Below are 12,403 nucleotides of genomic sequence, written 5' to 3'. Positions count from 1 at the left end.
GTTAAATTCAATTTACAGATTCGAAATTTAAAATCAAACACATTAATGGCAAACTTTAAAATTTAAATTTAACATAATAATTGACTTCGAAATTGAAAATTTAAAATCAAACACAATAATGGTTTATTCCAAAATTTAAATTTAGAATAATGATTAACTTCAAAATTTAAAATTTAAAATCTGAAAATCAAATCACTAATATATAATCCCGTAAATCAAGCAAACTTATTAGGAAAGTCTAACCTTACCAAGCAAAACCAACCGACATGGTACCAATATACATATCAAAAAACAAACAACACCAACAAAACTGAACTAACCTGTTTTTGGTCGACGAACAATTCGAAAAATATAGGATCATAGTCCTCAATCGACTTTAATAACGAAGGAGCATTGTTTTCATTATCCATAACTGCAAAGGAAGTAGCCATTGTTTAAAAAAAAATATAACGGTAATCTATTTATAGAAACAAAGTCTATTTACAGAAACCGAATCATAATTTCGAATACAAAAATCATCTTTAACAACACTAATCTATTTATAGAAACAAAAACAGATTCAAAAAGAAATTAAAGACATCTTTAAAGAATTAAAAACTAATTAAATACAAAAATTATAACTAAAATACAAAAAATTATAACTCACAAAACAGTGCAAGATATACCTTTTCTTCAACTTCTCATAGGAACTCATTCAATAGTTCCTTGTAGGGGAAGGAGTCTGAAAGAAGCTCTTCACCTAAAATTACAAAACACAAAAAGTTTGTGAGATATGCAACTCGAGTACAAAAACAATACTCAAAGACTCGAAGCATCCCTAAAATTACAAATAATATAGTCAAAGCATCTCATAAAAAACATCAAGATTTCAAAGCATACAAAATTTAAAATCAAACACAATAATGGTTTACTTCAAAATTTAAATTTAAAATAATGATTGACTTCAAAATTTAAAATTTAAAATATGAAAATCAAATCACTAATATCCAATCCCGTAAATCAAGCAAACTTATTAGGAAAATCTAACCTTTCAAATTTAAATTCAATTTACAGATTCGAAATTTAAAATGAAACACATTAATGGAAAACTTTTAAATTTAAAATTTAAATAGAAACCTTAATTTCGGAAAAATTATCATACTAAAAATAAATCACTAAAATTTAAATTTGAGGTTTAAAAAAAAATCATTAACAAAATTTAAAATTGCTCAAAAATATAAATTTAAAATTTGAATTCCGGAAATAGAAACCCTAATTCCGGAAAATAATCATACTAAAAATAATTCACTAATGAAATTTAAAATTGATCAAAATTTTAAATTTAAAATTTAAATTCCGGAAATATAAATAGAAACTTTAAAATTTTAAATTTGAGGTTTCAAAAAACGTAACACCATTTATTTATAGAAACAGAAACCTTAATTCCGCAAAATTATCATGCTAAAAATAAATCACTAACGAAATTTAAAATTGCTCAAAATTTTAAATTTAAAATTTAAATTAGAAACCTCAAAATTTAAAATTTAAAATTTGAATTCTGAAAATTATATCACTAACATCCAATGCCATAAATTATCATACTAAATATAAATCACCATTTATTTGCTATAAGTTTAAAACAAAATAAAAAAAGATAAATATCAGTTTACTTAAAATATGATTAGTAATTAGAATACACATAAACGTACCAAAAATATCGGGTCATCTTCATCAATAAGCTTTAAAAATGAAGGACTGTAGTGCAAGGGATGCATATCTGAAAAATATATATGAAGGTTTTTAAAAAAATAAAACGGTAAAGTATTTATAGAAAAACAATCAATATTCCTAAATCAACAATCAATAAGCTTTAAAAGATAATTTAATCAATTGAGAAACTTCCAAATTCAAAAATAAAAAGAAACGGTTTAAAAAAAATAAAAAAATATTTATTTTTTAGAACCAAAATCAATATTCCGAAGACAAAGACATTATACCGGATGAAAAAATATCAGACCACTGTAAATCTTCATCAACACAATCAAAAAACATCGGACACAATCAAAACATATGATCATCAACAACAAACTAAAAGGCTGTAAATAAAAATATGAGTAACATGAGAACAAAATCAAAACATCAACAAAATATCATTTCATATGATTGGAATCGGATAATGCAAAATCATCATCAACAAACAACCAACAAACAACGAAAAAAAAGAAATACCGAACAGAAAGGATAAAATCAAACCTACACAAACTTAAAAAAAAAACAGCTATAACATTTAACTAACCTCTGTTGTTTCACGAATGATCGGAGTCCGATTTTATCCAAGATTTAGGGTTCCACATGAAAAACAAAATCAACAAAAATCAGTAACTTTGATATATGTAGATGATGATAATAAAACCTCTAATCTTGATTTTGTTTGCAAAAAAAAAAAAAAACAGAAAGATAAATGTTCAATCGCTAGATTAAAGATACACAATAGATAAACAACAAATTAAAACAACATACCTTCAATTTTTATGATCAGATCTACAAAGTTTAGGACAAAGAAGAAGTTAATAGCATTCGACACAATCTTTATAAAATCAAGTTTCTATAGAATTGAATAACATAAATAAAGTAGATTTAGGATCGATTGTGTAGATTACAATCGTAAAACAAAGAAATCAGAAACAATAAAATAAAAAACATAGAAACATACCTTTGATTGGTTAATAGGATTGATTTGTGTGAAGAAGATGATGTTGTAGAGATTTGGCTATGGTTTAGAATTGAGGATCTTGGTGGTGGTGATAGGAGAGAGGATGCAACTTAGTTTTTTAGGGTTTGTAAAGTGTGTGCAAGAAGAATGAGAAAAAAAAAGGAAATATATACTATGACCCGAATTCGAAAAACCCGACCCAACTCAATTCGGATCCCGCCTTTTTTCCTTGGAATCCTGATTGTATAAAGCAAATTGGGATTTCCCTCCTAAACCAAATTGCCACATCAGCCTAGATGGCCAAAGACAAAGGACACATAGCCCAAATCCATCTCATTTATATATATATATAGATATATCGAATTATTAGGATCTGCAGTGGGACCGTTAAACCAAACAAAAATAAACATAAAAATGTTGAATATGCACGCACGCTACGGGGTGTTAACTCAGCTAATTTAAACAACGAAAGAAAAAACCTAAAAAATAATAACACAAGCCACACAATAATGTTTTTAAAGTTAGATCAGTAATCAAACCAACCTCCTTACTGGTTTACTGTCAGATCAGTTGAACCGCTTTATAACCAGATTAAATTACGGAATTTAATAAATATATAGATATAAAATTAAAAGAACGAACTATATATAAAAATAAGTTTAATTTACACGGAGAATATACTAAATTATATAGTATAATCAAAACTAAAAATTAGAAAAAAAATAAAGTCATTTGTATAATAAATGTGAAGATCATTTATTAAAAGCCTAGTGCAAAAGAAAGATAGTTGGACTTAAAAGAAAGAAAAAGAAAAGGTGGACAAGATAGGGACCAATGAAAACACTCCAAATTGAATAGTAAAATATGTGTAGAAGAAAAGTTGTAAAATTATATAGGGTAAATGTAATAAAATCTAATTTCTTTCTTTTGTAAAAAAAATTATTCTTATTTTTTTAAGGAATATAATATTAGTACAAATGAAAATAAGAAAATTTATGGAAGTTGACTAAAGAAAACGAACGAGAAATATAGCAAGTCATGAAAGCAAAAGATTGCAAATTGCTATTATTTCTTGATGTATTAATTATATTTACAATTACAATGAATGGATAGCCTCGTTTATATAGACATAAAATCTATTGTACAACACTATTACCACTAAAAATTTCTAAGAACGGATATAACATTATTGCAATGTGTGTAGAAAGAGAAGATAATTTCCTTACAAAATTGTTTTTTTTTTTTTTGTGTGAAACATATGAAGTGGATAACACAATCTATTTACATCATTGCGCAACATTATATAAGAGCGGTTTTTCTTTAAGAATTGTCATTTCAGTTTATGTAAGAAAGGTTCAAAAAAAAAAAAACTATATTAATCTGTTTTCAATAAAAATGAAATGTTCACACCAAACTAATCTATTCCAATTTAATATTGAACACAATAAAATAAAATTGAACAAAAAGGGTCACAAACATGAATGAACGTGTTCATAGTTTATTCACTTTGTTGTTCTATCAATGCGCGCAAGGCTGATTCGACGTCTTCAAGTGGTTGACCGACATACAGCTTAAGTTGACCTTTCTTCACTACAACTACCTTCATTTTCTGTGATTTAACTTCCTCTTCAAGCTCCTGAATGAGAGATATAATATAAAATAAAATTCAGTTGTCACTAATCAAAACAACAATTGATTCCATAAAGATTCTCAGTTACTCACATTTGTTGGTATTGGTATGATATTAGTGCGGAAATTGTTTAAATCTTCGAAGAAAGATTCCAGAAGATAACAGAAGTTTGTTGCGTCAGAACGGTCTTCAAAAGCAACGGTGTGATGTAAACCAGAAGCGTTCCTTATAATAAATAGTCCTGATGATTCTTCACCATTACCGCCACTTTGCATTCCGACGGCCTGATAAACAACGTACAGATCAATGTAAATACTTGCAATTGTTAAAATCATAGTTCCATTTGTTCCATAAGTGTTCAAAATCAAACTGTAGGAAAGTTAACGATTAACATGTTAAATACATACCATAACGTATGGGATACGAGTCCACCAAAAGTCGGTTTGGGAACTAGATTTATCCTCAAGATTTCTGGCAGATTTTTTGTTTCCGCCCTTTTTGCCCTTTAAACTGCCATTCTTGTTTAAATCATCATGTTTGGTAGCATCATTGCTTTCTTTACCGAAGCCTCGAGGTTTCTTAGTCTCCAGGTTGCTTGTTTGCTTATCATATATTGGCTCCTTTGAAGTACCTATGTAACAAACAATTAACAATAAGATATAAGCGGCTTTTATAAATAAGTGATCTCTTAGGCAAATCATATAATACATAGTTAACAATTACAAGTCAAATCGGTCTAAAAGTTTCAAGTTTCAACTCCTGTAATGGACTGAAAGAAACCTTCATCTATAATGCTTTGAAAGATTCATATTTCCATATTTGTTACAATTAAAGTTAATTACGCTTTCGCCTTTTTGTCAATGCATGTAAAAATATGTTGTGTTCCCATTGTATGCAACACAACAAACTTTCAAATTTTTCCCCTAAGTGACTTTCTATAGCAGGTAGTTATTCGATGATGTGGTGGTGTGAAATGCTATAGAACGTTACATGCAATGATAAACAATTGAAAGTATGTTACATATAATCTTGGTTTTAAAAAGGGCGAAGTGTACAAAAGCGACGAGATCTAAAACCAAAGCGCAAAAGTGCCGGGCTTTTCGTATGCGAGGCGCAAGGAGATTATATAATTTCTTTTATATGTTCTATAGGTTTCTAGGATCGTTTACCTAATATTTAGACACAAATAAGCTTTATATATGTTTTAATATTGAAATTACATACATGTACGGCACAATCTGAAAAGCATGATGTACCACAATCTGCTGCAAAAAAAAAATATGTCATGTACATGAGGCGCGCGCCTCAGGGTGGATTTTTCACCAAAAAAGTGCGCCTCAGGTTGCATAAGACGCTGAAGCTTGCGCGGTTGCGCCTGAGGCACGCTTTTTAAAACCAAGCATATAATGGGGGCAAAAAAAACATTTTTTTCTTATATATAATGACAAGAAGGTGAAAGTAAGTGACAATTTGGTGTAACTAACCCTTATAAAACAATAAACAAGATATTATACTAACAATATAACAATCATAGATGCCTCAAAGAACCGTATATAGAAACATACCAGCTATCGATTCGGTCGTACTTGCTCTAGGTTCTTGCTCTTTATTTCCATCCTTACTTAAACTCCCTCCATTTTTCTCATCGGTTTGCAGTGTACCATCGTCGACACTAAAACCAGTTACCGCACTCCCATTAGCAACATGAAAATCTTTCATGCCACCAAACCCCTTCGGTTTATCCCCAGAATCAACCGAAGGACTTTTATACTTGTACTTCTTTTTAAACATCAACGAATCACTATCACTACTATTATCAACATCACCTTCTTTTCTTGAAACCTTAGTTACCGGCTTCTGGTAATCCCCTTCTAAACTTTTCCTCAACTTCGTCAACCGATCATCTATCTCCTTCTTCTTCACCATTCTATCAACCGACTCATCCTCAACATCATCGTTTTCTTCTTCACCTGATCCTCTCCTCTTCGCCTCCATCTTTTCTTGCTCCCGGGCCCGCCTCGCCATTTCTTGAATTTCCATAATCCTGTTATCCATTTCCACCCCACCAACCGACCCAATCGCACCCTCGTCCGTCTCCGCATAACCCCGATTCCCACTCGACAACAAACTCGATTTTGATTTCGCTTTCGATTTCTTTTCACTATTATAACCATCATCAATGTTCAAGGTGTCATCTTTATCATCTAAATCTTTTGACCCAAATATCAAAACAGCACAAATTGTCTGAAAAACAAAAGCCCCAACCAAATACAACCCGATTTTAGCAAAGGATTTATTCGAAAACTCACCCAAAATCCCATCAATAAAGGTAGGGCCTTTGGATGAGGAAAGGTGTTCTGAGTCAGCAAAGTGTTGCTGCAGTGTTTCTTGAGTGGGAATTGTGTGTGGGAATTGGGGGTGAGATGATGGGTCAGGATAAGGTTTGTTTTCTAGGGTTTTGAGGATCTTTTTACGGAGGTGATTGGTTCTTCTTTCTCGTTGTCGGAATGATGAGGGGAGAGAAGAGGCGGAGACACGTGGGTTTCCGGGGACCGGAGGTGGCAGTGGGAAGGCGGAGGAGGTGGTCGCAGCGGCGGCACCCGCCATTGGGTTTTTGAATTTGTTTTGACAGGAATAAGGTTTGCTTGTGGTTTGTCTTGTGTGTTGTTGATCTGATAAGCATGTGTTGTATTGTGAAATAAGTTTTGTCCTTGAGAGGGGTCAAACGCAATTTTTTTAACGGCAAAATATCTCACGTGTAAACTCATCTTATTCAGGATTATATCCAATGTCGACCGCCATAAGATCGTGCCCCCTATGCGTGGGAACCGGATGGAATCCGTAAACCCTCGCTTCCCGTCAGGTTCGAACCCGGGATTAAAGCCTTGATTCGTCCTTTCACCCAGATGTCCCTCGAAATGGCCCAAGCGGGAATCAAATGTGCGTCTCCACTAGGGAAAGCAGGCCTTTTGACTACTTGACCAACATCTCAGGAAGGGTCAAATGCAATTTGCCTATTTTATTGTGTTTTAGTTGAGGAACATTGTGTTATAAACACTTTCAAGGAGAAGAAATTGGGAAGAAAAGGATTCATCTTGCTGGTGTATTTGGAAAACTCGGAATGAGAAGGTCATCAATGGCAAGAACATCACTCCATACAAACTTATCGAGGACATAAAGATGTAACTTTTCCAGTGGGGAAGAATAGATCTAAAGAATGTAGTTTGGACTGAGTTGTCTGGTATAATGTCTGCTCTTTTTATCTTCTCGTAACTTTGCATTCGTATGTTTATGTAGGCAGTTTCTCTAGGATCGTTAATATATCACCGTTGTTAAAAAATATATTGAGGAGTATGTATCAGTTTCGTCTTCTTTTTTCATTTCAACATTTGTGAGTGTAAGTTTGCAATTATGGATCTAAGGAGGCTTTTGTTCAAGGGGCTTTCAAAAAAATGAAATATGTTCAAATGAATATAGTTTTAACATATTGAACTTGTAACTGGAAATTTTCAAAGTAATTGGAATCTGAGATTCATCTGGTTGATGAAAGTATCATGTTTGATGTCTTAATTTGTTAAGAAGCTGTAAGGAATGTTGTATTAAGTTACTTTAATGAACAACTAAGTACGCGGCCTAAACATATTAGGAACGAACTCAGATTCCAATTCCGTTGACTTCTAGCTAACCAAACACCCCCTAAGTTTAGCTCACTTTGATGGCAAACAAATGTTAAATGCATACCATGTTACATAAGTAGCCATAATCATTCTTTTGAATCTGAATTTGGTTGTTCTAAGAAACCACATTCCCATTGTAGGTCTTCTTGTGTCTTCAAATTACATATTTTTTACCCTGAATCATAGTTGTCAATAGCGAATAGCGGACGATAGCGACAAGCTACCTATACGCTACGTAGCAATAGCGATTAAATAGCGGGCGCTATTTCATGTTTAGCGATATACTCGAAGAAATTTTCAGAATAATTTTGTATGTATATTTTACCAAAAAAAATATAAAAAAGTGTAAAAATTTACAAAAATCTCGCTATTTACCGCTATTTGTCGCTACCAGCTATATAGCGACACATGAGCGCTACGCTATTCGCTATAGCGGGCGCTATGCTTGCTATTAATAACTATGCCCTGAATACTAAAAGTACATGTGCAACTATAGGGTAAGCATTATATATTGATTCCAGTTGATGACACTTAAGTGTGGAGTTTTCATCTCGTTCACAATCAATGCATCCAACATGCATTGGTGGCATTTGAGGTCGGCTTATAACCGAGTAGTTTTCTTGTGGTATAATGCGCGATTTACCTAAAGTGTCACGCTTTGCAACCAAATTTATCACTTTATCACTGGTTTAACTTTGATTTTACAAGGCCAAAATGTTCCATTGGAGGTTGCAGTTATAATAGTTAACTTATGGTTTGGTTGATTTTAGTTAAAAACTCACAAACACATGATTTACAACAACTGTAAACATGCAAGGACCGATTTTCAATTAGGTTTCAAGAATCCATTCCAACATATCATCCACAATACACGAATTTTCGTTTCCTAACCAAGTTGATTCTCTAGCAAGTGACTGAACTACAGAATTCCACAATACATAGTCAGGAACGTTACCTTTTTCCACCATTATTTCCATGATTTTATAACCATCTTCTATCCTCCCTCTAGAACACAACCCACCAATCAACGTATCATATGTCATCAAATTCCAAGCGATCCCAACTGTTTTCATCTCATCAAACATATCAAGAGCCGAATCTAACAAACCCACCTCACAGAACCCAAATATCAACACATTATAAGTCTCCGCATTCGGAAGACACCCTTTCATCTCCATCTCCTTCAAGAACCTAACTGCAGCCTTCACTTTCTTTAACTTACAAAAACCTTTTATTAGAGTGTTATACACGACCACATCAATCTCACCGCCTTTCTTCTCCACCCGTTCCAAAACTTCCACCGCTTCCATGGCCCGATCCTTGTCACACAGAACCTTGATAACTTTGGTTAGTGTAATGACATCGGGGACAAACTCAAGATCGAAACTTTTCTCTAACATCACAAGCGCCTGTACTATGTTCTCCGCTTTACAGTAAGCGGTTATTAGAATATTGAAAGTAACGTCGTTTGGTTCCACCATCTCATTCATCAAGCTCCTAGCCCTCCCGATCCCAAGTTTTCCAGTTTTGCAAAGAGCATGAAGCAATGTGTTGTATATAACAGTGTTTGGGGTCACCCCTTTATTCTTCATAGTTTGCAGAAGCTTAAAACCATCCGATATGCGATTAGTCAAACAAAGTCCCTTCATCAATATACCATAAGTGTACATGTCACCTTTAACACCACAACCCATCATCTTCCTCCTATAAAAGCCCCTCGCAATATCGATATCCTCTTTAACAAGAACATCAAGAATTGAGTTGTAGATTTTCACAGTGGGTGTGACCTTGAATCTTGAAACCAAGTCGGGAACTTTAACCACTTGTCGAATCATTCGGGCTCTCCCTAACCCGCGAACAATGGTGACAAAGATATCATCGTCTGGTGGCAGCCCAATTGAGGTTGGCATTTCGTCGAGCAGTTGGTGGGCGGTGTCGAAATGGCGAAAAGTGCAGAGCTTGTGGACTAGAGCTCTGTAGGTGGATTGGGTGTGTGTGAAATGGGGGAGTTTGGATGCCCATCTGAAAGTTTGAAGAGCTTCAGTTGGTGATTTTTGGTCTAATATAAGGTGTGAAATTTGTTCATGGGTAGGAACAGGGGTGTTACTTGATATGCATCTTGATTGATGATGAAAAAGTTTATGATTTGTTCTTGATCTGAATAATATGGATAGATTCTTGGAAGAATTGGATAAATCAAGCATGAATGAAAAGAAAGGAAAGGCCGATACACTAAAAAAGAGACGTTTTAATTGGATTTCATGTTCTTCCCCAATTTTTTTTGAACGACCAAGGTTTTTAGCGTGTGTTAAACGGGTTGTGTTTACGGATTGTTATGTGAAACTGAACACACAGCATGAATAATTATGGTTTGATAACTAAACCCACGATTTTTGTGTTGTGTTTTTGTACGATGTCAAAAATAACGATTCATATTGTTAATGGGTTTAGATTTTTCGATGTGTGTGGGCCTGCACATTTTATTTTGGAACTTTACGTAGTTTGTGTTGGATTTGTAAGATTTTGAATCTACTGAGTGTGCATTTGTATTGGTTTTAATTTAATTATCTTTTTCTTGGTTTACTATATGTGATTATTTCGAGTTTAAAGGGCTGGGTAATAGGAATTTCGATGGCACTAGTTTGGATATGACTAGTGATGGGGGCACAGAGAGCAGGGGCGGACCCACATTGGTGCCACCGGGGTCCCCAGACCCCAATCTTTTTAAAAAAAATAGTAGATTCGGTATATTAAATTGTATATGGACCCCATAAATACAATTAGGTGGACACCATAGAAATAAAAAGAAAGCTGGTGTAGTGGTAAATCTCCCTCTTTTCTACCAAGAGGTCACAGGTTCAATCTTTGATAAGCCCATTTTTCTTATTTTTTTTTTTAAATCTAGTTCAAACCTCACTTTAACTCGACCCGAACGAGGACCGACCCGAAAATGGACCCCATTAAAATAAAATCCTGGGTCCGCCACTGACAGAGAGTGTGAATGAAACGAGCCGAGCAGCTCGCGAGCTACTCGAGATCGGCTTGAGAAAAAACTCGAAACGAGCCGAGCTTTATCGAGCCCGAGCCAAGCTTGAGCCTAAAATAAAGCTCGTCTGTTTATCGAGCCCGAGCTCGAGCCTCGCATGTGAAGCTCGTTAGGCTCGTCAAGCCTTATCGAGCCGAGTCGAGCCGAGCTTATTCAAACTTGTTTACAAGCCGACCTCGGACCTAAAAATAAGCTTATTTAGTAAACGAGCTCGAGCTCGAGCCCGAGCTTCACTTATCGAGCTCACGAGCCTAAAAAGTCTATTATTTATATTATTTTTATTTAATATATCAATTAATAGATAATAAACGAGCCGAGCTCGAGCTTGAGAAAATACAAACGAGCCGGGCTCGAGCCTTGAAAACAAAGCTCAAATCGAGCCAAGTTAATCGAGCTCGAGCCTGGTCAAGCTCGGGCTCGGCTCAGCTAGTTTGCACCCCTAGTAATAACAAGTCATGTTGATGTTAAAGGCTTAGATTGTATACTTGTGGTTTTGACATGTGTTAGTGAGTTGGTTTAGGTTAAATAAAACAACATTACATCATGAACAAGTATTTTGATGTTAAAGACCGTCTATACTCTATAAGTTGGGTTTACACTTGCTAAATTTAATGATTGGCAAACTAAGTTGATGATGTCGTTATAGTAGTCTTAATGACTTTTTTTTTTGAATGGTGACTTTCTTTTTTAGTGACTCAATGTCACACTATCTAAACGGCGACCCTCGCCAAGATCTACCCAAACTATGTTGTCTTAACCGGTAACTAAGACCTAATACTAAGAGGAACACTATTATAAGTTCTTAAGAATTGATTATGTCAATAAATTACAATTTTATATAGTTTTATATAATTATAACAACATATACATACTAACTAATATACTAATACTATTAAATGTTATTAGTTGAAAATCGTTTAGAATATATTTTATTTTTACATAATTTTCAACAATAATATAAGCTAATCCTAATTCTATACAACTATTCACAATAGAACTTGAAACTATGACCTTGTATGAATAAACATTGTTTTATACATCATGAAACCGTTAGGCCAAAAACCATTTGGTTTGTTTGAAATAAAAGAAAAGTGGACTTATAGCCCTTAGAAAATGATACTTGTTGTTGCTTTATATTAAAAAGAAAAAAAAAACTGAAAATTTACCATTAAAAAATTAAATAATCATGCATTGTAATTTTTAAAATTAAACACAAGCTAATAATAATTACTTACTCTTTGCCTCTATACTGTAAGATGTAACATGTTGTCGTGGGGACACGTGTGAAATTCAATTAGTATCATGTTACATTCGTAAATTCGTTACGGTACCGATAGAAAAACACATCAACAAAAGAC

At 33.6% G+C, this 12,403-nt stretch overlaps 2 protein-coding genes and 1 long non-coding RNA gene across 3 annotated transcripts; all 3 read right to left on the bottom strand.

Annotated features, from left to right (window-relative positions):
• Positions 1-329: 329 nt before the first annotated feature.
• Positions 330-760, bottom strand: LOC118490197. The gene is made up of 2 exons (XR_004888583.1): positions 666-760; positions 330-412 (listed from the first exon to the last, which is right to left on the bottom strand). It is a non-coding gene; the product is annotated as an uncharacterized LOC118490197 (long non-coding RNA).
• Positions 761-4,049: 3,289 nt separating this feature from the next.
• Positions 4,050-7,003, bottom strand: LOC118490196. The gene is made up of 4 exons (XM_035987571.1): positions 5,888-7,003; positions 4,730-4,953; positions 4,415-4,606; positions 4,050-4,328 (listed from the first exon to the last, which is right to left on the bottom strand). Exons 1-4 carry the CDS (start codon positions 6,927-6,929, stop codon positions 4,191-4,193), a joined length of 1,596 nt encoding a protein of 531 aa, XP_035843464.1. The 5' UTR covers positions 6,930-7,003; the 3' UTR covers positions 4,050-4,190.
• Positions 7,004-8,804: 1,801 nt separating this feature from the next.
• LOC110930033 (pentatricopeptide repeat-containing protein At2g17525, mitochondrial) lies at positions 8,805-10,471 on the bottom strand. The gene has a single exon (XM_022173243.2). The coding sequence runs from the start codon at positions 10,201-10,203 to the stop codon at positions 8,830-8,832; it is 1,374 nt and encodes a 457-aa protein (XP_022028935.1). The 5' UTR covers positions 10,204-10,471; the 3' UTR covers positions 8,805-8,829.
• Positions 10,472-12,403: the final 1,932 nt, after the last annotated feature.

Source organism: Helianthus annuus, chromosome 3 (genome assembly GCF_002127325.2).
Source record: "Helianthus annuus cultivar XRQ/B chromosome 3, HanXRQr2.0-SUNRISE, whole genome shotgun sequence".
NCBI lineage: Eukaryota > Viridiplantae > Streptophyta > Magnoliopsida > Asterales > Asteraceae > Helianthus > Helianthus annuus.
This window is presented reverse-complemented; position numbering and strand designations above follow the sequence as displayed.